Genomic DNA, 27,290 nt, shown 5'->3' on the forward strand with positions numbered 1-27,290 from the left:
TGTTTTTGTGGGTTTCCTCCTTGTGCTCCGGTTTTCCCCCCAGTCCAAAAACATGCGCTATAGGTAAATTGAATAAACTAAATTGACCATAATGTATGTTTGTGAACGAGTGTGTATGGCTGTAAATGGATAGACCGCTGTGTAAAACATATGCTGGATAAGTTGGCAGTTCATTCTGCTGTGGCGACCCTTGATAAATAAAGGGACTAAGCCGAAGAAAAATGAATGAATGAAAATAACAACTATCATTTACAGTAGATGCTATCGTGTTTTTGAACCAAACTACAGCAGATCAGTTGAATTACTTTGATGTGGCAATGGGGTATATGCCGAAGCATGCTAATAGGACTTTTAATTTGCCAGTAACCTGGGTTAATCGTTTCCGGTGAAGTGTATGCCAATGCAAACTCGGTGCGTCTGTTTTCTTTAAAAATCAGCGATATAAAGCGGGTCTCAGATTGTACAAGAAGCACTGCATTAAATAACATTTCCCCCCGCCATGTCTTTATAATATGAGCATTTATTTTACCCCAGTATATTCAATGGAGCTTCTACGCTAGCCTGCCGATTCTGATGGGCGCGTGCGAGTAAGCGGCTTTTTGTCTCGTTTTACGCTTGAGCAACTGAATGAATGCCAAAGTCTGTTTAACTGATTGTATTTAAATTACATTACAACATCGATGCTGTAAAAGGAACCGTATAAAAATGGAAAAAACCTCAAAATAACCGGTCACCGGAATTTATCAGTATGGGAAAAACACTAGCTCGGCATATACCCTATTCTAAATTTCTGTGGTGATTCGACTAATATAAACAAATTACCAAACACAAGTTTTCCACATAGAGTATATTAAACTACAATACACAAACGATCACCATAGTACAAACCAAAATAGCCTATAATGCAGTATTTTTTTAAAGTTCATTATAGTTAATTTCTACAACAGTAAGCAGTAGCATTATTTAACAAAGCGTAATAATAAACTTTACTACAGTATTTTTTTTTTACACGTGGAAGTATACATTAGCTATATACTAAAACAAGAGAAAACACGTGCTGAATTTCTTTCAGTTGAAAACTAGGCTACATGCACTTTCCATAACTACAGCGTCTCTCATAGATGTTACTCAGACACGCAATCGTACGTTTGATATAGGCATAATCAAAGACAGCATTTCGCAATGCGAGAGTGTACCGCAACTTTTTCGCAATTATTACAATAATTTTTATTAATACCGACTACTGTGACGCACTGCTTCCGCTACAAGCTCAGACCGTCGGATGGCGGAAGCACGCGTCATAAAGCTCGTTCAGCGTTACGTAAAGTGCGTTCCATATTCCTCAGACACGGAGACGGGCGGAAGAGCGTAACTAGTACGTACGTAAACGGCGTTGAGAATGGCGTTTCCGCAGTGGGCTCTGAGTTTTGTGCGGTGCGCAGCGTGAGTGTTTTAGTACCGAGCGGAGAGGAGATGCACACGGCACTCGAGTGAGGTAAACTATATAAAACCCGCTTTGTTTTCACACACTCCCACAACATGGACCCGAGCAGCTTCAGATGGGTCAATGAGAGCTGGCATTTAAGATCAAATCCTGCAATGTTATGATTTTGCTGTTGATTTCATGGCTTTCGGCGCTAGCAACGTTAGCAGCTGCTGTTTAGATTTACCGTCTTTCCGTCGGTTGCGCCGTTTAAAAGCTGCTGTTCATCTAATAGCGTTATTCTACTGTAGATAAACGTGTTTTGTGTAAATCGTGATTGTAAAATAGACATTTGTTCACGTAGACGTTAATGTAACGTTAGATTTAATGTGCCGTGAAGGGGAAGTTTGGGGTTTTAATCGCATGTTCAGGATCAGTCATGTGAATAAGTTAAGGGTGTAGGGGTAATCCCATGCTGTTTTTTTTTTTTGGTAAAACTACACATTCCTGTTTTGATGGTTTGTCTTCAGCTTGCAGATTGATCAGTTTTTAATGTGTCTTTAAACATATGCTTTAATATATTAATAGCACGTTTACACTATCAAATTAAAGTGCACATTTGAACATGTGCTGTGTTTTGTGAGTATGCTGTAATAATGTTGTTTATATTTAATGGCATTTATTTTGCACATTTTCTGGTCCCAGACCTTGACACTGCAGTGCCTGTAAATGACAAATGTTGTACTAGTAGTTTCCATTATTATCCAGTTTGATGATATTGCAACCTGTCATTGAAAATTGGCCAAATCCCTTCTAAGACCAGACTGATTAGGCTAGCACTCCAGCTAAAAATGATTTATTTTACTAAAGTCAATGACTGTTTTGTAATATGACAGCAGAAAGTGTTGCTTAAACAGACACATGAAGTAATTTGAAACTAGTTTTCTGCTATTGGACAAGCTCGAATCAGAAAACTGCCTTAATTTTAATGCAGGAAGTGTGAGATGATGACTGGACAAATGGCGGTGCTGCTGCAGTGCTCTGATAATGCCATTTTCCTGTTCAGTAAGTGCACACCTGCAGACACCTCTAACCATGTTACAGAAGCTGGTGTTTGTAAATCTGCAGAGCCTGTAATAAAGACAGCTATTAACTGTTTATAGTGTGTATAAAAATATAGCATCATTAAAAGTGGACTATGTCAGGAAATGCATTGATTTGTCAAGGGCACTTTTCATATTTGCCCTTTTTGGAATATGCCATCTATTTCTGTTCATTTTTCATACCTTGGCTTGTGTTCGATTTTAGTAAATTATTTCAATGTATTTTGTTGATGTTTAAAAAAATAGAAATTATGCAGTTTTAGTTTTCAGTCAAACTAATGATATAAACTGATATAAAATATCATATGAAGATTTAGCTGAATAATTGCATCAGAAAGGAGTAGAGATCAGGTTAGGGGTGTCAGAATGCCAGTCTCTCAGTAAAGTTTATAAAAGATGTAACGCATTGGAACGAGTTGTGGCTGCCACCAGTGGCATAGCCGTCAAAAGTATCCCCCACCTGCTCCAGAGAACTTCTCACTCGATTTCAAATACATACATGTGGGGAAAAAAAATGATTCACAGCTTTTTAGAATTGATACTGAATTGACAACATTTCCAACATTTTTTGTCCAGCCCTAGATATTTTATTAATACTCAGTGCATAAATACAAAATGGTCTCATTAGATATGTGTCCATCCACCTATTTTTATGCACATTTTGGAAAAACCGGTTGATGGTAAGTCAAGATGTGCGCATAAAAACGTATGTGCGTAACTGAGAAGGATAAACATTTTATCCAATAAGAAAAGATGCGCATAAACGATGATGGAAACACTTTTACCGAACAAATTCCAGTATTTGCATTAAAAAAAAATTAATTTGATTTTGTTATAAGAGATCATGCTATGATAAAAAAATATGTGAATGGACAAACCAGCAGGCTGAGCACATTGTAAAACATCTGAAATGTTGTTTTGGTCATTCTAAAATACCTTAACCATTTCAGTATTAGTGATATTATGTTATTAATAACCAGTGTTGGGCAGAAGCGACGCTACTAGCTTAACTACATTTCTCAGTAGCGTCGCTACTTTATAAATCCAATAGCTTTTCAGTAGCGAAGCAATTTTTTTAGTCAAGTAGCGTCCAGACAAGCTACATTTACCAATCGCAGATCAATAAGTGAAAGCACCAACTAGCCGATGAAGGTAAATCCATATGATGGCGAGAATGATGATTTCTTCTTCCTGTTTTACGATGGTTGACAACAAACTTTTTGGTGTGTTACTGCCACCTCTCGCTCTGGTCGGCGACGTCGCAAATCCATCATTGGTCTGACACGAGAAACTTGCTTAATGGAAGATGACAGATATAAATTTTTACATTTTAAACACCTGGTTTTATTGGATTTTTTGTTTTTGCTGTTATATACTATAATTTGTTTCTGTTTGGTACAATATTATTTACAGTAAATAACTGAACTGAACAAATCTGCCTCATATGATTCATTGACAGTTTTAGTGATCACTAAGATATGAATGATAATTTAAGTTGCTTCGATTTCAAAATCAAAATTGCAAAAATAGCTTAAATGTAGCTAAACTACTTTCGCAAAGTAGCTTTTAGCTTAGCTTGCTACGTTTCCCAGGGTGTAGCTTTTAGTGTAGTTAAGCTACATTTTAAGTAGTGTAGCTAATAGCTTAGCTCACTACATTTTTCAAGTAGCTTGCCCAACACTGTTAACAACCTCCAGAATTGTCAAGAGCGCCTGTGCTCTGCGTCTCACGCCTTCAAACGCCACCTCGCGTTCATTGTGCGTCGGCATTTGTCTTCTTAGGCATAAGTCATTCATTAAATAAAGAAAAGATTGATGCAGCTTTTCCTGCTGCAAAAAAATCTGTTTTTACTGTTGATATTTGGCACCAGTTAATCAAGAAGTGACGATTTTGTTCTGCTTTATTTCCACGTCTTTTATGCAATATTCCAGTTTTGCGCACATATTTAATTTGCATCTTTGGATGGAAACACAGCTAGTGACAAATCATGAAGTAGTGGTATTGCAACTTTCGACTACATTTTTCCCAAGGATCTTTGCAGCCAGTCATTAATTACACTGATATTCAGTACTGATGGACATCTAGAAATGTAAAATATGTCAAATTATATTAATGTAAAAAAAAAGAAGTAGGATATGGTAGAATATGATGATAGATGCAGTGGATTAATTTGTCATAAAATCCATCTTTCTTTGCAGTATTTCAAATTCATCCACTTCACTGGCAACAATAGATGCGAGTGTGATGTTTGCTTTAGTTTATGGAGACTGCTGGTCCAGTGTGAGAAGTAGGTGTTGTCTGACTTGTCCGCTTTTGTTTTTATACTCCTCCCTTGACTCCCACTGCCGACTTTTGTCTACTTTAAAGGCGAGGCATTTGGCATTTCAGATGAGCTTAAGAGCTTGGGACCGTGTACGTTCTTGAGGTGCTAATTAGTGCTGTTGTTATGACGTCATTTTCCTGTGCTTGTAGAGTCATTAGTGGCTTTTAGGTTGAGGTGATTACCTTAAAATAACCTGGCAGAAAATAACTGTTCAGCAAAGATGGCAGATTTTGATTATTTATAATAGTTTTTTGTAATATTTATGGGACGACACAGTGGCTCAATGGTTAGCACTGTCGCCTCAAAGAAACAAGGTCGCTGGTTCAAGTTCTGGCAGGGTCAGTTGGCATTTCTGTGTGGAGTATGCATGTTCTCCTCGTGTTCGTGTGGGTTTCCTCCAGGTGCTTCGGTTTCTCCCACAATCCAAAGACATAACTAAATTAATTGGCTGTAGCATATGTGTGTGTGAATGAGTGTGTATAGATGTTTCCCTGTACTGGGTTGCAGCTGGAAGGGCATCCGCTGTGTAAAACATATGCTAGATAAGTTGACGGTTCATTCCGCTGTGGTGACCCCTGATGAATAAAGGGATTAAGCCGAAGGAAAATGAATGAATGTAATATTGATGGATGATAAATGGGGAAATGCTGGATGAGATACATGAGTTAAATTTAAATTTGTGTGCAAAAAACATCCATAGTCTATTTTCAGTAACATAGAATATCACAATAATACAACCCCAAAGTCAAAGTCTTCAGTTGGGCAGTGTTGCAAATTTGCATGACCACCTATTTTAGCTGTGGGCAACTTTATCTTTAGATAAATAGTGCGGATTCCCATTGGAATGATTTTGTCCACTGTAATTTGCGGAGCAATATTAGATACTTCAATACTTCAGATACTAAATACTTCACCTTTAATCTGAAAAGACACATTTCTGGTTCAGTTGTTGTGTCAAACTGAAAAAAACAGGCAGGCATTCCTAAGCATTGATATTTTGTTACAAACCAGGTGTTCCGTTAGATAATTGTGATACACACAGACAATTTCCTTTAAAGGGACATTAGCAATAAACACTTTAATGCTCTCACCCTCAGGTCACTGCAGACATTATTTCTTCTGTGGGATATACATACATACATACATACATACATACATACGCACGCACACACGCACGCACGCACGCACACACACACACACACACACACACACACATATATATATATATATAATATATATATAATATATATATAATATATATATAATATATATATATATATATATATATATATATATATATATATATATATATATATATATATATAAATATAATTTTTTTTTTTTTTTTTTTAATACCCCAGTAAAATATGTTTAATTAAAATAAGTCATATGGAATAGCATGAGGCTGACTAAATCATTGTTTCTCAACCACGTTCCTGGAAGACCACCAACCCTGCATGTTTTGGATGTCTCCTTTGTCACTCATTACAGCTCTTTCAGTCTTTGCTATTGAGCTGATGATCTGAATCAGATTTGTTTGGTTAAGGAGATATGGAAAATGTGCAGAGCTGGTGGTCCTCCAGTAACGTGGTTGAGAAACACTGGACTAAATGACTTCCTTTGGATTTCATTTTTGAGTGAACTACCCCAAAAACTGTCAACTTGTTGATTCTTTGTAAAATCTCCGAACAGTAGTCTCAAACAAAGTTGCTTTACATGCCGGCATTAAATAAGACTTTGTAAAATACGTGTTGGCATTTCATCAAGTAACATTTGTAGGCTTCGCGTTTGGTAATTAGAGCCAAATACTCACATGGCCAGCTATAGGTGCCAGCACTGAGCTGTTAAGCATACGTACACTCTTGATCTGACAGATTAAATGAACATGTGCTCAGTGGGTGGGGTCTTGTTAGGGATAAGTATGCATCGCATGTACATTCTTGAGATCAGGTCAATTTATATAACTTCAGGTGAGGTTTATATAACATGTCGTGAGCATTTAGCATCCATATGTATTCGGTGTAAAGTCTATAGTTATTCTGTAGAGTACCAAAGTCAGGAATAAGATAATAACACACAACATGCAAAGCCTCAAGTCTTAACTGAACTTCCTTCCTGAATTTGAGGCAAGGTGTGGAGGTTTTAGTCATAATGAATGCTCGTTCTGATACAGGGATTAAAAGGCACTAAACATACAAAAACAAATATATTTGAAGTCATGACTTGAATATCATCACCATTTTGTGCCACGTTGCTATTTTAACAGTGTTGCTTAACTTGAGAAATTTAAGATGTGTAACACTACAGCTTATGCCATATCCTGTTTGGAATAAGCTATTAAGTCATAGCTGAGACAGCATGTAAGACTTTTAGTTTTTTTTAATCCATGGCACACAGAAGTCTCTTTTTCATAATATTTGCGAAAGCTTTATATCCATTTTATGTAAAGCTAGCAACTTTATTCCAGTAGATAATAGTAGGTGTGCATAACATATTTTGGAAGTGTATATGATTTAATTTTGTTGAAACATGCAAAGATTTTGACTTTTTAAGTAGATATAGGCTACTATCTCAGTGCTTCCCACACATAGACTTTACCCAGGTCTATTAACGTCTGCCTAAGTATATTTGATTTCCCCAAATTATCATCCTTTTACAATTTCTTTTGTATCCGCCCAAGATAACCAAACATCCGCGTTCCATTAACCATTGGAAAATCTTCTCTCGCCACATTTCGTACTGCTCATTGTGTGCGCAAGAGAACTGTCATTTTTGTGAATACACTGACAGTCTCACGTGCTGTGCAAAGACCCAAAGAGATGGGACTTTTTGAAGCTTATAAATGGACATGTTGTGCGGCATGACATCACTTTGTTGCAGAGACACTATTGGTTAAATGCTGGCAAAGTAGAACACGGAAGCGACTTATGTGGTAAAGTCTAGACAGGATACAGCTCAGGATACACGCATCAATATTGCAACATTTTTGTGACACTGTATAACAATAATCAATGTTTTTACAGTACTGTGACATTTGGGTTTAGGGTTAAGGGTAGACGCAAATTTATTGGATAATTTAATAAATAATATAAACAATACTCGGTACAACTACTGTTTTTACAGTACTGTGATAGTTGGGTTTAGGGTTAGAGTAGGGGTAGATGTTAATAAAATGCAATAAATGGTAAATTTAATAAGGAAGATAAATAATTCTCGTTAAATCCCGGCTGCAATTGTATCTGATATAGCAACAATGCCAGTATGTCTGCAGCCTGGAGGTATTATAAAGTTGAAAATTGTATTAGAAAATTGTGAGATATGTAAACTTGGGATTGCAAGAGGTGAAGAATTTTGTTAAAAAAATGTTATTTATCACTAATTTATTATTAATTTTTCAAGTTACCTCACAGAAGTGCTCTGTTTGTTAACAACTTTTGAATGTTAAAATAAGATGAATTCAATAAAAAATCTGGATCTGTTTCGTCGCTCTTCTTTATTCTTTTTTCTCCATGTATTATAGAAGTAATGGATTTGGTTTAGGTATTGGTAGACACTCAAAATCAAACGAATCGGACTCGAGGGCAAAAAAAACCTGATTGGGACATTCCTATATTTTATACATATCTAAAATGCTTTGGCAATAATGTACTAAATGTCATGCCAATAAAGCACCCTATACCATTTATGTGCTGTGGATAAAGGATGTGTTTCAATCCGGCTACCACCGCAAGTATATTTCAAACCTGTGGGAAGCACTGTATCTTATAATTGTTTTTAGAGTATAAAAAAAAGTCACTTTAACAGTATCAGTTAGTTTCTGCATTATGTCCTACTTGTGTTTCTCAGTAGTTCCTCTCTAATAAATCTCCTTGTATAGCCCCCGCACACCATTGTTAAAACTGACCTGACAAGCGTTAAAAATCCCTCTGATTAGTATTTGGCCTTCTCTTTGATAATCAACTCTCTTCTTTTCAGATAGTCTGGATAATAGCCCTCTGGTGTCTGTTGGACACGACAGAATTAGCTCCTACATAGAAAATCTAAAGCCATCAAATGTTCTCTCCTTCATCATCCATAACGATGATGGACCATTACCTACGGTGCAGGCTTCTTCCTTATGATTTTTAAGCTTTGCTGCTGACCTTTGAGGCCAATTTAAAGATGTTGTTGTGGTGAATCGCATAAAGTTAAAAGCAATACAAAGAAATTGCATGTGATCAGATATATTGTTTGGACAGACTTGCTTAGCACAAAAACGTTTTGATTAGTGGGGCTGTTTTCCTGAATGCATGGACGTGTCAGGATGCTTATACATCGCCTTAAGGGTTTTTTTTTCTTTCTGTATCTGATGGCTACTTCAGGGCATATTAGCTGAAATCTCTCCCTCCACCCACTCCAACAACACCCACCTACCAACACTTACAAACACACACATGTCCAGTACTCCCTCCCCTCTGCATTAAATCACCACACTTGAAGAGTTCAAAGCATCAGACCTCAGTCCATATTGCAGTAGAAGAGCGTTCCCTGTTTGATTTGTCTGCATATGACCTGTTCCTCCACCTCCTATTGAGACAGAAAGAGGTAAGCTGTCGCGTGCACCTGCAGCCTGACCTGCAGATCCTAAACTGATCTGTACGGCTCATTTTCACTCTGGATAGTCTACCAAAAGCCAGTCCTACTTGTGTGAAGATCAGCCGTTGAGTATGGTGAAGGCAGCACTTGAAGGTGACTACCTTACTTTAGATTTGGTGGTTTTGGAAGTGATACTTGGTTTTTGCTGGCAGTATTTTGGATAGGTTGCTTAGCGCGTGTTTGATTTGGTTGCATTGTTAGAGTTAGCCTAACCCATTCTCCAAATATTCCAAGGTTAATCCAGGTCACTCAACTGTTGTTGCGCTGCATTTTATTTTCTCTTCATGTGATCAGGGCAATTCTGTTCTTTTTTATGAGATGCAAACTGGTTTATGATGAAAACAAGCAAGTTTATTGACAGGTTATTCGTGGGTTTGGGTGGAAAACATTTCAGTTGGTTCCTAGTTTAACTACAGCAGTCAAAATTTCAAGTGGATTAAAAAGGTTTTCCAAATTGGGAATTTAGGACAAGATTGGGTGTTAAAAAGTTTTAGGACAACTTTGATGAGTTTTTGATCTACTTCAAATGTTGAGTACTGTAGATCATTTATATTCGTTAACCATGTTGCCACCATCCATCAGGGTGCAGTTTTTTCCATATGGACCAAATGACATGCTGTTCTAGACTTTTGTTTATTTTAAAGGTGTGTGTGTGTGTGTGTGTGTGTGTGTGTGTGTGTGTGTGTGTGTTTGGAGTCAATTGGGTCACGCTTTTCAAGGCTTTGATTCTTGACTCCACCAGGTCACACACTCGGGCCTATTTAACCAGTGGTTGGCCATTGAATTTTGACTATATTTTTGTTGAAGACCTTTTAGACGTCTTTGTAGCCCTCTGAACGGATACTGTTCATTGTGCAGCTACGTATTGCTGTGACTTCCCAGAATTCCTTGTGTGTAGTTCCCATCTGCTGCATGGCATCTGCTCATCTGTCAAGCCTTAAGACTTTTCATGACATCCAAACCTTTTTTTTTGGTGGGGGTGGGGGGGGGGGGGGGTTGAATGTGAAATATGAATAATTCGGTGCATATATGTGCAAATGACAAGTCATATATCTGGAGTTATTGGTTGAAAAATAATTTCTAAATGGCTAAACTACATATCATGCAACTGTTGTCTGGCCTGCTAATTTTCAAACTGACAACAAAGCGAGTTGGCTTAGATATAAATTGTAGAGGACTATTGGCAAAATCACCACAAAGTTTTTTTCATTATCCATCCACCCATCTGTCTATCAACCCATCCATTCATCTGTCCATCTGGAAATCCAGGAAGCTGATTGAAAATTTAGCCTATTTGGCTTGAACTAATTTTCTGATTTGAAACTAGGATTGTAACAAGTGCTAGGCACTGACTACGTTTACATGGACACCAATAATTCGATTTTAATACGATTAAGACCATACTCTGATTGAGAGTCTACCATGTAAACAGCGATTTTTGATTCATTTAATCATATTGAGGTCGTAATCGAACTAACCAGAACTAAACGTGTGGACCATGCCGATTTTAGTCGCATTATTAAAGTGCAGTACAGACATGTAAACACCTTAATCGAACTATTACCGTCATGTAGGACTTTTCGCCTCGTTTTACGACACCTTATTATTATTCTCCTAATTAGATTAAAGCAAATAATTCGATTACTGATATCCATGTAAACGTAGTCAGTGACTACGTTTACATGGACATCAGTTATCAAATTATTTGCCTTAATCTGAATAATCTGGCCTTGTTTCCCGGTGGACTGTTAAAGAATGTGACACATGGCTCCGAGATATCCTTCAGAATTCAACCAATTAGATGATAACTTCGAAACTCCTGGAGCTTTGCTACGTTTGTGAGCCACATGATATCTGAACCTGAGACTAGCCTGTGGCTAACTGTAGACATCAATTAGTTGCTTACAATTGAAATGCAGTCACATATGAGTGATTCAGTCTCAACATAAAAAAGTTGTCAGCGTCTCTCTTACAGTAAGCTAGATTGTAAAGAGGAATTCACCGGTGGTGGATTCACACGTGACTTGTAAGAGATGCTCAGTCTAGGCTGAAGTCTTGTGAGAGTCATATGAGGCATCTTAAGGGCTCTCTCTCTCTTCCTCTGTTGCTCAGAGGCTCAGGTTAATGTATAATAACAGGACTTGGGCAAACCCGTCAGCTCATTCCAGGAATGCATTCAGCAGAGGGTGATACTCAGTACAACTTGCTATTGTAGATACAGTAAAGTTTAGCTTTTCAGCTTCTTATAAAATTCTTTTGAGGGTGGTTACATAACTGAATTAATGCGGCACATGTCATTTGGACTGTTCACCCAATGTTTTTTTTTTTTGTACTGTGTTCATGTGCTTGGTGTTCACTAATAAATCCTATAGTATGACTGTTCAAATTAAAGATAGATTAAAAATAAAGCCCTTTTGGTAAGCATAGCATGTTCTTACATTTGTTCATCCATTTTTGTCTTTCCCCGTTTTTCCTCCAGTTTTCTTTTTTTTATTTAATCACTGCTTTTATCATTGTTTTAATTAAATTTTTTTAAATCATCATTTGGTATCTAAGGTAGTCATGTGATTCACCAACAGTTACTTTTACAGTTACAGTTAAATAGAAATAGAAATGACTTTTCATCAATTGCCATAGTATAAACCAGTTTTTTGTCTGTAAGATTTTCTTTGCATTTTATAACATCTAGTTCGGAAAGGCCGATATAATCAGTTTTGTTTGGTGCTTTTATATTCAAAGGTAGATCACAATGTAACAGCATAATTGCTTTTGAGAAACAAATAAAATAAGGCTAAATATTCTGTATAGGATCATCTATAGAAGCATTGTTTTGTGCTTGTGTGTCTAATAGATGTCTAAAAATACTTGTCTTTGCTAAAACAATACTGCGTTTGGGCTGTCAGGGAATGTCCAATAATAGTCCAAAACTTGACTAGTAATCAAATAGACAGATTAGACAGACTTCACATTAGTCATTTAACTAGATGCCTGTTAGATTTTCACTGGCAGCCCAAATGTATGCTTGTTTTGGCCAAGATGTCTATTAAACCCAAAATTGCTTGGTGTGAGGCTTTCTTTTTATAAAGATCATTACGTAAAAGTAAAAGTAAGAGGCATCTCAGTGAATCTCATCTCTAACTCTATGTATTCAGCAGGCTTCTTCAGTTCTCGTGTTGTGCGTGTCTGCCTGAGGCTTGAAGTCCCAAGGCTGTTCTGATCTTAGCCTCTGTGTAAGGACATAATATATAGTAAACAAACATACATCAGTAAAGGGCGATTTGCCCTTCTAATTCATGAGTTGAAACAGGAGCCCATAAAACCATAAGTGTTCAGTTTTTTCCTTCTTCCCAGTTACCATTTAACCGAACAGCATGCAGAAAGCATGGCTCTCTCCAAACACTGACTCTACAGACAAGATGTCTAGAGTATCATCTGTTCTGATTTGTTTTGAATTTACAGCCAGGATTGCTCATACAGAACTGTGAATGGCTTTAAAATTTCCTTGTATATTTCATCTCGGTGCGAGTTTAGTCATTTTTTTGGAGGTCTCCTATAGTTAATATACGCATGCATTCATTGTTCTAATAAGAAAAATGTGATAGTTTACATGGTATCGCTTAATTTTTTTTAAACAAAGTGTTCTGAAAAATCTTTATTTCTACACCCCTCGTTGCCGCCAACCTTCTCATATCTAATTGGTCAGAGATGGCCAGTCTGCCTCACACTGTAGTACAGTAATCGTGGCAATCATTTTACTATACCAGTTTACCATACCAGATCATATTTGAAACATGGGAAAAACTAATTGCTACAGAGATCAGTTACAAAAAAGAAGCTGGAATTGCTGAAGACTTGTTTCAGAATTAGGAATCAAGGATCATGCTTGTTTCTTTGGTTCTTGATCAGCTGTGCACTTTGGGACCTTTGAAACTTTACAGACCTTTTATATTCACAAACAAACCAATTACACACTACAAAAGCATAATAGGGACACTTTAAAGGCATATAATTTTTTCATGACTTCAATTCTTCAACAAAGAAAGTAGAAAACACTTCCTGTATGATGATGTGTATATATAAAAATATAAATAAATCTAAATCAGTCAGTTGTACTCCGTTTGTAAGGTGTAAATTGAATGCTCAATTGTAGAGCCCTTCTGAATTTCTCTTGTCTTTTAACTGCTCTTGTTCACAAGCATTTTCCCTCAGACGAAATTACAGTCCTCTAGTATTTGTCTCATGATATTTCTGCAGCACATGACTCTGCTGGTTTTTGGATTTTTTTTTTTTTTTTTTACAAAATGATCATTCATTTTTGGGATGTCATATAACCAACAAAGAGTGTATTGAGCACGCTCAGTGAGGCAGGATTATCTTCATACAGTCTGCGCTCCTGCCCCATCCTATCTCCTGAAGGGTTCAGAGGTCACTCCACTCTCATGTTTATAAACAGCGTGCTGTTGAGAGGTAGGATCATAATTCTACTATGTTTTGATCAACTTCACGCTTCGATTCAATTTCATACATTTTTACAGGCTGGAGCGCAGGCTGTTGTAAGTACTGCTGACTGGATATTTTGATTTAAAGAAGATTAATAAATAACATTTCTTTTCTATACACATATTTGTTAGTTATATGGGCATGTATTTATACTTAAAGTTGTAAAGGAAATTTAAATGAAAGTGAAGTGCAGGCTTAACAAATCGAAAATGGCAAAAAATGTCAGTTTGAATCTACTGTAGCCCACCACTACAGCGATCTTTATGTACTTTCAACCTTGCATTGACTTTTAGCGGTGTGGCCGACTTATGATGTCTTCCAATAGGGAAGTTAAGACTGATAAATGATTATCTGACGGCAATATATTCCTTTGGTTTTACACTCTACTGCACATAAATCTCTTAGTGTTAGTGTAGGCAGATTTTTATGTAAACAATATTTGTAAATGTTAAAGAAGAAATTAAAGAAACTAGCTGCATAACCTGAAACATATTTTTTTATTAGCATATATATATATATATATATATATATATATATTTTTAAAGAAAATACTACATATTATAGTTCTAGAAAGATTAATATTGGTCTTACATGCAACCACGTAACTGTGTTTACATAATCAGACTATGAAATTATTAATATTGGAGTATTTTTATAGACACACTGTCTGCTTAGGTATTTTGTGTTCCGCAGATTTGCCAGACAGAAAAAATTGGCATTGCATTTGGAACAAAACCTGCACCCAGATCCCATAATAAACCTGTTTCTTATTTTAGGGTCTTTTATTCAGTTTAAAGAAAAGACCCTCATGCTGAGATCTCGACTGTGTTTTGTTTAGTAGCAGATTGATCTCGCTTTTCCCTCCAGGCTTGCAGTAGCTGCTGTACGGGGAGCATTAAGGCTCTTCAGTGCTTTTCCAGCTGAGAATCTATCAACACTGTGGAAAAATAAAGATCTCTATAGTTTCAATCCTTTCTCTATAACACCTTAATAAGCCCCTGAGATGCAGTCCTGTTTAGATTTTTAAAATAAATTGATTCTGAAATTTCTGGTGTACTCTGTTGTTGGATTTCTGATTTAGTTTTTTGTTTTTGCAGAGGTGTCTAAGAGAGGAGATGATGAGAGTCCACACACATACCAGATTGTGCTTTCTCTGTGTGCTGACCCTACTGTACCATCAGTGCAGTCACTGCCATGAAGGAGGGTCCCACCATCACCACGGGCACAACCACGGAGACCACGACCACATCCACAGTGACCTGCAGATTTCAGAAATGTCCTGCAATGGTTTATCAGATCGGCTGGTGCACGGCAGTAAGGGTGAACCTGCGGAGAACGAGCAGCGTTACTACATTCACCAGCTGTTCTGTCGATACGGCCAGAAGGATCGGCTGGATTTCAAAGGCTTCCAGAGTTTGCTGCTGAGTTTAGGGCTGGGTGAAGTGCGGGTGGTTGGGTTGGAGCATGAGGATCTGGGCCATGATCATGTGGCACACTTAGATATTCTGGAGGTTCAGGACGGTCGGCACTCACACTCAGCTGGCCATCCGCACTCTCATCAGAATCCCAACATCTCCCATAAGACCCACCAACACTCCCACCATGAGAATGAAGAACACGGGCTGGCTGAGGATGTGCCATGCAGCAAAACACTTGGCACCGGAGCCACCCCACCCAGTATATCTGAGGAACATGATCATGATCATGAACATGAACATGATCACGACCATGACAAAGACAGTGATCATGAACACAACCATAGACATGCCACAGACAATCCACAGACTCAAGATCATGAGCATGACCACATACATTTGCACACACACAGTCACAAGCAAGACAGTGATGTGACACAGCGATTGGAACACGATCATGATCAAAAGAGTAGAGAACATGCACAAGAAAATAATGATCTAAGTGACCAAAACCACCATCATCATGACCACCATCACCACAAGCACCCCCACCCTCATCTCCATGCTCCAGACAGTGTGGTGCACACCACCTCAGCATTGCCGAAAACTCAGCCTTCTGTACCGCCTGAGCTGCCTGCCAACCAAACAAGAAGACACAGAAGACCACCTAAGGTCAAAGACCATCGAGGCCGCAACAGGACCAGCATCACTGTTACACAAGCTGTTGAGCTGGAGACCAGCGGAGATGACCATGAGCACAGTGTCCAGGATCAGAGCCCTGCTCAGCAGCGGAGAGGCAGGAGAGAAGTGCCAGGATCACCTGCACATGGTATTCTTCACCAGCATGAAGAGGTACGTCTCAGTGTCTGTGATGTAACTGTTAAAAAGCCCTCTTCAAATGAAATGATTTTTTTTTGTTGATGTAAGCTGTAATGCTTAATTTAGTGTTACTGAAGACTAGGACAGTTTTGTTAAATTAACTTATTTTTACATCTAAAGTTAATGTAAATTAATTGACATTCCTTGCTAACAACTTTTTATAATTGTTCTTTCTTTTTTTCATTGTTAAATAATATATGGTATATTTTTTTCACTTGCTCGCACAGTTTAATTTTAAGTACTGTAACTTAAATTGATATTTTAGGGATTCAAAGTTAAATGTTTTGATGGTGTATGTACAATTTCTACAAATGTAATGTGCTCATCCATCTTAGTTTATTATAGACAAATTATATAAAACTGAAAACTAAAATGAATTTAGTTCATTAATCAATACTTTTAATACTTAAAAACATCAAAATCCAAATACTATTTTTAAGGAAAAGCAATACTTTTAATATTCTACTATGGTATTGATACCTTTACTTAAATTTTGATTTGTGCACTTCATCTGAATCTGGTAATTTATTGCCGTTTAATTATTTAGCATAATTATGTGCTGACCCTGAACCATCCTAATTGCACAGTGCTTCCTTAACATAGATTAATCATTCAGCCATCCATTAACAAGTGAATTTCAAAAAAGTAATTTTGTACTTTCCTGCTAATATTAGAGATATTTGATATGTGATTTATATTCCTTGAATACACTGCAAAATGAGTCAAGGACAAATGCAATATGAAAATCTCTTCCCTTTTATCTCTCTCTCTCTCTTTTAGTGTCTGAATTTAACACAGCTGCTTCACCAGTATGGCCTGAGCTCAGATTCCCTCATCTCTCCAGTGCAGTTCACCTATTTGTGTCCAGCTCTGCTCTATCAGATAGACAGACGCTTCTGCATCCTTCATTACCACCACGTTGAAGCAGAGGAACAAGTTGCACCATCTTCAGGTTAGATCCATGCAGCTCCCTGAACTAGTATGATTTTTGTACCGACAAAATAGATTCATTCATCTATCGGTTTACATACAGGATTATAAAGATTGAGAAAAGACTCGGTTAAAGTTTTTATGGTCATTTGAGAACCACTTTTAATCAAAACCTTCATATCAAATAATGTTTCTGGAGTTGTGCAGTTGTAACTCTGTGTCCCAGTCTTACCCACTGCTGTTGGTTGTGTTTTTGCAGCATGGGTCTGGATGTGGGGTTTTGTGTCCATCACCATCATCAGTCTGCTGTCTCTGCTGGGTGTTGTTCTGGTGCCCATCCTCAATCAGTCCTGCTTTAAGTTCCTCTTGACATTCCTGGTGGCTCTGGCTGTGGGAACTCTCAGTGGTGATGCCTTACTGCATCTCCTTCCTCATGTGAGTCCATTAAATGGAAGTTGAAATTTAACCATTGCAAATGTCCAAACAGTAAACCTTTCAACTTCCTTTCTACACTTTGTAGTCTCAAGGGGACCATGATCATAACCATGGGGAACACATGGAGGAAGAGCCGGAGGTGAATTTTCTAATAAAGTTTGATGGGGTTTGGAAAGGACTGACTGCACTAGCAGGAATCTACCTCCTCTTCATTATTGAACATTGCATTGGCATGTTCAAACACTACAGCGACCAAAGGGTGAGAGACACCACAATACTTCAAACAAAGAAAAGATGTGTTAAAAAAACCAAAAAAGCATGCAAAAATGCCATGAAAGCCACTTCACATAGGGTTGTTATAGATTGACAGACCTCAGGCAGACTAAAATAATTCATAATTACTGCAGATAGTAGGGTTTTTAGTCCACAGCTAAACAACATTTATTTTAAGAACCTAGTAATTATACGAAGTGTATGTGTTGGTGGTTTCCTCAGGGAGGCCTCTGCCATAAGAAGAAGAAAGGAGAGCAGGCAAAGATCGGAAGGAAACTGTCAGACCACAAACTCAACAGGCGTTCAGATGCTGAGTGGCTCCACCTGAAGCCTCTAACAGAGGGTGGGTTCTTTATCAAATTCCAATACGGTTCATTTGACTTTTAGGTAAAGTTGTGTGCGGATTTACTGGAAATCCTTTCTGAGGCTCTTCCAATCTAGTGAACACTTGTAAAGATGTTTTAAGCACAAACCCAAGCTGAGTTACACATTGGGCTTGAAGTAATTTTCAAAAGTAAGACCAAGCCTGGACTTGGGTACTAAAACACTGAAATAACTTTTGTTCATTATCCTTGTTCAAGCAGGGGATGGTACGACTTGTGAAGCAGGACACAATGACACTCAGATGACAGAATTGCAGCCTCTGGATTCACCCAGCAAGATGCCACTTAATATCTCTGATTCAGACCACCCTTACAAAGGGCCAGTAAAAACAGAAGAGGACAATTTGCCAAAAGGCAAGTCAAAAAAGCATGGGCATGGGCACGGACATGGGCATGGTCATTCCCATCATGGGCATTGCCACTCTGACCAGGAAATGAAAGATGCAGGAATCGCCAGTATAGCATGGATGGTCATCATGGGAGATGGGATGCATAACTTCAGTGATGGACTCGCTATAGGTTAGTACAGTGTATGCACAGTTGAAGTAGAATTGAACTGGTCTTTAAATAAAGAGAGTTCCTGCATCTGAGGCAATGTGTTTTTCAACTACAGGTGCTGCTTTCAGTGCTAATATTACGGGTGGCATTAGTACTTCAGTAGCGGTGTTCTGTCATGAACTCCCCCATGAACTAGGTAAGTGACTCAACCAGAGACGAAACATAAGAATGGTTAAAGTGTACAGTAAAAGTGAATATAAGATAAAGGCTCATTCACACAATTAATGAAAGCTAAACTTGTGTTAAACATTATTATAAGTGCGCACTGCTGTTGTGTCATCTGCTGTTTTAAATGCTCTATTTTATTTATTTTGACTTTTTTAGGTCAGGTGACTTATTGTTCAGAGTTTACGGTCACCAACTGGAAATTATTGTTTCTAAAAACTATTGATTCTAACAAGATTATTTCTCAACATCATTATCATTATATAGTTATAGCTGCAAACTACAGATTATTAAAACATTTTAGCTATTAATAGCTATGTTTCCATCCAAAAATGCTAATTAAATTAATGCGCAAAACTGGATTATTACATAAAAGACATGCAAATAAAGCAGTGTTTCCATCCAATGAGTTAAAGAGAACAAAATCGTAATTTCCTGATTAACTGGCGTCAAATATCAGCAGTAAAATCAGAATTTGCAGCGGTAGGAGAAGCTGCGTTAATCTTTTCTTTATTTAATGAATGACTTGCATCTTAAAAGATTATGCCGAAATGCAGTGAATGTGTGGTGGCGTTTGAAGGCGTGAGACGTAGAGCACAGATGCTTTTGACAGTTTTGGAGGTCATTAATAATATAATAACACTAATACTGAAACGGTCAAGGTGTTTTAGAATGACCAAAACAACATTTCAGATGATTCACAATGTGCTCAGCCTGCTGGTTTGTCCATTCAAACATATTTTCATCTTCACATGATCTCTTATAACTAAATCACATGACCTTTTTTAATGCGTATACTAGAATTTGCTCGATAAAAGAGTTTCAATTGTAGTTTATGTGCATCTTTTCTTATCGAATAAAAAGTTTATCCCACTCAGTTATGTGCATAAATTGTTTATGTGCATTTTTAAAATTGATGTGAATCTTGGCGTTTCCATCAGCCAATTTTTTATGTGCATATCCGAAATGCGCATAATAATAGGTGGATGGAAACATAGCTATTGTCGTAAGTTATTATTCTTGGTCTTAACACACTTGAAAAAACCCACAATGTCAGTGAGTATACAAGCTTGTTTCCACCACTGAATAAAGCCTTTATCTGACGATTCTTAATAACTAGCAACTGCAAGTTCATAAAAAAAATAAAAATTAAAATCAGAACTGTGATGTAGAGAAGAGTGTATAGAGAAGTCAGAATTGTGAGATAAAAAGTCTATTCTATTTAGTGGTGGAAACAACTTCCATAAGTAAGAGAGTTCAAGCTAATCTTTAGGGTGATGTGGTGGTCCTCATGCCAGCCTACATACAGACCTCCAATAAGGTGTCCTTTATCCATTATCGATTGACATCGACTTAGGAACATCAAAACAAGCTGTTTTTCTTTACTTCTTTTCATGTTTGAATGAAGAAAAACAAATAATAAAACAACATCAGCACATAGAGCTTTTAAAAGACACCAATGCTTTTACCATGTTTTGAGTTGGCTGTCTAGAGGGCTACTGCTATTTTCAAAGTCCTCCTTTTGTTTAAGCTGAACCAGACATTACAACGCTACAGAAAAAAAGTCAAATAAACAGAACATGCCTTTGATGCAACAATGATCTTTTGCATTTGATGTTGTTTACTTTCACCAGCTGCCATTCAAAGGAGGTGACAATACTTGATGCCTCAAACATTACCAACGTTTGATGGAGCGCCTTTTTTCCTGTCTTGTCTGAAAATGTAGACTTTACATAGAAATAAGACTCCCTATGTTGTGGCTGGAGAAAAAAAAAAGCTATCATAAAGAGTTTCTTCCCACCCTGCAGTGCTGTTAATTGTGTTTGATGACTGATTTAATTGGGTCAGTTGACACAGAGCAAAGGTCCAGAGTGCAGTTTATAGAGAAGGGATATTTGGATGGATTCTTGCGTTTATGTTCAATAAATGGGAGTAAAAGAACAACAGCATGCAATAACTGCTGAATAGAAAACACGTTTGTTTTTAAGCATTGAGAAGGACAGTCTGTTCTCAGAATGTGCACGGGTTAACTACACCCATACTGCTGTATTGTTTATTGTACATTAATAGTGCACTTCTGTGTGTTGCCACCAGGTGATTTTGCTGTTTTACTGAAGGCTGGGATGTCTGTGAAACAAGCCATTGTGTACAATCTCCTCTCTGCCCTGATGGCTTATGTTGGCATGGTGATCGGCACAGCTGTGGGCCAGTACACACACAACGTCACCAGCTGGATCTTTGCTGTTACTGCTGGCATGTTTCTCTATGTGGCATTAGTGGATATGGTAAGTGTAGATAATCTTTGCTCGTCAGTTATGGTCATAATTACTTAAAAAAAAAAAGTATATATATTTTGTGTATAGCATCTACACATCATCTCAAACATTTTAAATAATCCGTCAACCATTTCTGAATGAAATTTTGATTGGTTTATGCCAACTGAGGTCAACTTAACACGGGGGCTCATAGCAAGATGAAAAACAAAACGATTATTCAGAATTAGAATAAAATTATCCTCAAAGTGAGCAATGTGACAATATTAGAGTGGTCTCATTATAATCAACGAAGCTGTCACTCATTGTGTGTTCACAATGCTTGGTCCCTGCAGTTCAGTGACTTGAGTTCTGTGCTCATGTGAATGTCTGAATGATTATATTGAGCTAAGCTGTCTACAACGCACAATGAATCTCATTTACACTGTTGATTCCTTGTTGATTACAATGAGCGGTTGGTTTATTGTGCTGCTTATTTGCCTTGTGTATTTAGTGTGACGCCTACATTCAAAAGCATGTGGTCTAAGTTATGAACAGTCAGTCATAAGGGCTGTATTTATTCCATTAAAAAAATACAGTGAATTTAGTAATGTTATGAAATATTCTATATTTAACATTATGTAACTGCTGCACCCATTGTTACACTAAAACTGAGCGAAACAACATTAAGCATATCTAAAAAAATACCGCTGATAGTTTGAAATTTAGCTGTAAATATATTTGTACAGATCCTTTTTCCACACTTGTCTTCTTGTGCTATGGAAATCATAATCATGTCTATTTAGGACAAAATTGTATTCATGATTATTTAAAATTATTATCTGTGTCATATGACAAATTCTGAGAGTGATATTTGATACTAATTTAACTTTCAGACTTCTCAGATGTCAGACACACAGTTAAAAATTCAGGTTTCGGATTGATTTTTAAATCAAGCCCCTTATTATTTATCTAAACTTTTTACTGTTTACACACCTAGTTACGATCTACGATCCTCAGAGTGTGGTCTGTTAGTAGTACCAAATAACCGTTTGCGTTCCATGGGAGAGCTGGCCTGTGGAACATCCTCCTTTCTGACAGTAGACAGAATCTTTAGAATCTTTTAGAATTTTTTAGTGTCTTCAAATCTGTTCTCAAAACAAAATCTTATTATAAGCACAGTCAGCAACAGGAATATAGCGCAGTCACTTTAAGAGACATACAGTTACAGTTACACATGCATTTGCATTATGAGCTTTGCATTATGAGTTCATTACGTAACAAACGAGGGTTTATGTGAATAATCACTAAGCGCCACATTTTTACACGTATTTGAGCATTTAGGCGCAGCTTGAGCTAAATGATGGCTTTACATGTGTGTCTCCGAGAATGAGCACATGCACAGAACAGCACAATCTCTCTTCTGTGCTTTTTAAAAACGTGAATAAATTAAATACATTTTAATAAATCAAGCCTGTCCCATGCTGCAAAAGTTACGTTACATGAATTCATTAGCTATGTTTCCATCCAAAGATACAAATTAAATGTATGCACAAAACAGGAATTTTGCATAAAAGGTGTGCGAATAAAGCAGTGTTTCAAAGTCAAAGAGAACAAAATCATCACTTCTTGATTAACTGGCATCAAATAAACAGTAAAAACGGAATTCGCTGCGGCAGGAAAAGCTGCGTCAATCTTTTCTTTATTTAATAAATGACTTGCGCCTCAGAAGACAGTATGCCGACACACAATGAACGCGTGGTGGCGTTTAAAGGCCTGAGACGCAGAGCACAGATGCTCTAGACAGTTTTAGGGGTTAATCATGATATAAAAACACTAAGGCCCAAAACAAACATCTAAAATAGTTTAAGAGGGGCGCCTGTTGACAGCAAATATAATACACTTTGTTTCCCCCATAAAATACAAATAATTCTATAGAAAAAAGTATACTAAGGCCCAATCCTAATTCTACCTCTTAGCCCCTCCCCGTCCAAGCGGTAGGGGTGTCCCAATTCTCTTTAGCTTGAAGGCGTAGTGCTAAGGGGAAGGGGTGAATAGCCCTTCGAACGAAGATTTTCAGGACCACACTCGAAACCAAAGGGTAAGAAAATTTCCCAGAATACTCCAGCCACAATGGCAGTATTGCTGAACCCGGAAGTAAGGAGATCCACAAATTAATATTTTTTGTCATTATTATACATTTTTATGACAAACAAACACGTTTTAATATATTCATAACAGCTTTCATGTTTTACCATCATGCTTAAAAAAAAAACGCAAAAAAACCCTGCTAAATTTCGCGATCTATAATCCCTAATAATAACTCATGTACAGCTGTCCAACAACATTCTGACACTCGAATACCCTGTCAGAAAAATCTAGTGGCTGAGAATGAGCTTTTTACAGTGTCTGCTATAATGTTAGTGTTGTGTTTGTGTGTTTACATAGATGAATATGGCCACTGTGAAAATACACAGTACAGTTATGATCTTATTGCCACATTAGATCGTTATGATAACATAAAATGTGCCTACAGCGCACATGAAGCATGAGATCGCGATGACATATGATGACATGTGCAGGTGCTGTAGTGCTGTTCCAATTCTTAGGGGTACATTTTTAAGCCCTTCGCCTTAACTGTAGGTGTTGGGGTACAAAAATAGAATTAGGATTGGGCCGCAATGGTTACAGCGTCTTAGAATGACCAAAAGAACATTTCAGATATTTTACAATGTGCTCAGCCTGCTGGTTTGTGCATTCACACATATTGTTATCAAAATCACATGACCTTTTTTAATGCGCACACTGGAATTTGTACGGTAAAAGTGTTTCCATTGAAGTATATGCGCATCTTTTAAAAAGTTTATCCTACTCAGTTATGCGCATATGTTTTTTTATGCACATTTTCTGTAAGGAACAAATGGGGACTGCTTTGAAAAGGGGCAAGATATGACACGTTAATCATTTTAACTCGATTAATTCTTTTTTTCATAACCATTGGAGGCCAGAATTGAAATGTGAATTTCTATTATTAATTGCGCAATTAATACAGTTGGTCGCTGTGGATAAAAAGTTCTGCCAAATGCATGAATGTAAATGATGGTAATTTGTGCAATTTATTATAGCATATTGTAAACGTCTATTAATATTGAACTGCTTTTCTTCATCTTCAGTTGCCAGAAATGCTTCATGGTGACAGCGAGGAGCACAAGCGCTGTGAAATGGGCCACTTTGTCCTACAGAACTTTGGCATGCTCACCGGGTTCGGCATCATGCTGCTCATAGCCATCTTCGAGGATCACATTGTGCTCGATTTCGGCTTCTAGCTGGAGACCGAGGTCTTTGAGGGACCATCATTCATCGGCTACATTCACACACGTGCTTTGCCTTAAAGTGGCTTTGTTTTGTGACGGTACAGTCTCGCAGGCATGTCTTAAAAGACAGCATCAGTAGCTTACAGCGGACATGCAAACAAACACGTTTACATTTCATCATCTCTCATCTCTTCCTCTCTAGGCCACTCAAAACAGTTGCTTGAGCGCTCTCGCATATCCTGTTTTGTTATTTTGAGAATAAGTGTCCAACAAGGCAATCCACAGCACACAAGAAGCACTCCCCAGTTTTTGGGTTATCCCTTTAATATATTATAGTTGTTTTTTTTGTTTTGCTTTTTAGGACTGTGTCCTAGAGAGAAGCAGCTATTCATCAGTCACCCATCATGTTGTTTAGCTGTTTCATATAGTAACTCATAGTTTGTTCATTCGTAACTGGTGTTGTGCTGTGTATGTCTAGTGTGTCACACCATCAACTTGTCGGGCGCAAAAATGGTGCAACAAAGTCCAACTGGCAACAACTTTGCAGACTTTTTGTTGTTTGTAAATTATTGAGAAGTACTGGTTGTGTGCTAGAATTCAACACATACGTTAGATGCTGTATAAAGGGATGGTTCACTCAAAAATACTAATCTACTCACCCTTCATTTGTTCTACTTTTTATGAGTTTCTGTTGAACACTAAAGGCAATATTCTGAAGAAATCTGAAAAACTGGAACCATTGACTTTTATGTTAGGGCAAACAAATACTACACAAGTCAATGGTTACAGCTTTCTTCCGAGTATCTTTTTTTGTGTTCAGGTTTGCTTAAATTCTTAGCTTTGGATGAACTATCCCTTTAATAAGCTCTTTTTGTACTGGTTTACACTTTGCTGTCAGCATTGACTTGCTTGTTTCGTACACTATATTTACTGTTCATAGTGATGAGAGAGTCCTCAGTCTTAGAATTTTGTTTGTTTTTTATTTTCTGTTATTATTGGCTAAGATTGTAGCGTTTTGGCCAGCTTTGCATATTTGAAGGTGTGCGATTGTGTTTTGAATAACTTCTGACACAGTGCTGCCAAAAAGCCGATCACATTCAGAAGGTCAGGTGAACAGAGACTGAACATGTCCAGTATTAAAGCTAATGCGAAAGCACTGTGATTTCTTCTTTTTTTTTTTCTTAAATGAAGAACAACTAGCATATCTGTACATCAAAGAATACATAATTTTTTTCTTTGGGAAGTCTATTTGTTCATTGATGAAATAGAAATGATCATGATTTAGACTACTTTCTGATTATAAAAAGTTGATTCATATCCAAGTTGTGTTGTGGTAAATAATGATCTGGTTACTGTTCATTCATGAGATAATTATGTTCCCCAAAGGAAATTTGCTACTGAAAACATGTATTTTTGTTAAACATGCTGGTATTTTGAAACGCCTTTGTTACTTATTTTTATTTTAATTATAAAACATGTTTGATATTACTGGAGTTTTCTTTGCTAAATTCTGAATACGTTATTTTGTGAGACATCAGCACCTTTTATAAACTGACCATCTAAAAACTGATTTTCCATACAAAGTTTGGGAGAGCCAATACATTTTTTATAACTTAAAATTGTTCACCATTATGAAATGTTCTTTTTTGACAATCTTAAACATTCGTTTTTGACACCCTTGCATTATTGAAATAATTTCAGGCTGTAATTATTGGCATTCTGTGCACCTGTATGAAAGTATGAATGCAATCAAATGTCTAGAAGATCTGTTAAACTGTCCCCCTGTTGATGTGAGTGTGCATCATTTTGGTTGTGCCAAATATGGGCTGTTTCTGAACTGAACTGCCTTTGCCCGCAGTCGCCTCTATACATTCCACTTGCTTTGTTCGCTGCTTGAATCCTCTGCCGTCTTGAGTTGGTGGAGCATGTTATGTGATTCATGCTTATCCTGTCACCATGTGACATCCATTTTTTTTTTCTTGTGGGCGTGTGTCTTATTAATTACATTCATCAAATGTACTTGATTGGATGGAAACATGCATGTGACAAGTGGAAGAACATAATGTCTCTCATTTCTGTTATGAAATGGAGAGTTGTTGATTTTCCCCTTTCCCTGAAGTACTTAATTTTTACGGCTTGAATGTAAAACCAATGATTTTGAAGGTCACGTGAGCAAACGTAATCACAGTCTAATTAGGTTTCTCCTTAATATGTGTTTGTGAAACGAAGTTGTTAAACTGTATTTAAGGAACAAGAGCTCCAAAGCTCAAAATGAAATACCTTGGTTACGTGGTGCAAAAATAACCTCAATAAAAATGAGACGCCAGTTTTCTTCATGCTTTAAAGTGTATTCCATAAAAAAGGACCATCCAGATATTTACTTGCATTGTATTGTCAATTTTGGCTGATTTTTTCCCCACCCCATTTGGATGTTGAAGCATTTTCAGTACATTTGTCATTCTTGCTGATTGTCTGTGCATTTCTTTGTCAGAAGTGGAAAATAAAGTTAGCAAAGCCTACCTTGTGAGTCTCAGCTTATTAAAAATTACTCTTAAAATGTTCTACTCTATAAAAATACTTTTAAGTTAAATATCTATACATTTTTTTAATATGTTTATCATTGCTACTGATATTAATGAACATTTTGACACTTGTAAAATGGAGTTTTTGTCTTTAAACAATAACCTTCACTGAACCAAATC

The 27,290-nt window shown here is 37.1% G+C and overlaps 1 protein-coding gene across 2 annotated transcripts; it reads left to right on the forward strand.

Annotated features, from left to right (window-relative positions):
- The first annotated feature begins 1,398 nt into the window (after nt 1-1,398).
- On the forward strand, nt 1,399-27,107 carry slc39a10 (solute carrier family 39 member 10). Of its 2 annotated transcripts, none has more exons than XM_056465312.1 (10): nt 1,399-1,495; nt 15,082-16,251; nt 17,059-17,230; nt 17,468-17,643; nt 17,729-17,902; nt 18,139-18,259; nt 18,501-18,818; nt 18,913-18,993; nt 21,117-21,307; nt 24,448-27,107. In XM_056465312.1, exons 2-10 carry the CDS (start codon nt 15,100-15,102, stop codon nt 24,598-24,600), a joined length of 2,538 nt encoding a protein of 845 aa, XP_056321287.1. In that variant the 5' UTR covers nt 1,399-1,495; nt 15,082-15,099; the 3' UTR covers nt 24,601-27,107. The 2 variants fall into 2 exon arrangements, with proteins under 2 accessions (XP_056321287.1, XP_056321286.1); XM_056465311.1 differs by lacking the exon at nt 1,399-1,495 and adding an exon at nt 13,909-14,037.
- The last annotated feature ends 183 nt before the right edge of the window (nt 27,108-27,290 follow it).

This window comes from Danio aesculapii, chromosome 9 (assembly GCF_903798145.1).
Source record: "Danio aesculapii chromosome 9, fDanAes4.1, whole genome shotgun sequence".
Classification (NCBI taxonomy): Eukaryota; Metazoa; Chordata; class Actinopteri; order Cypriniformes; family Danionidae; genus Danio; species Danio aesculapii.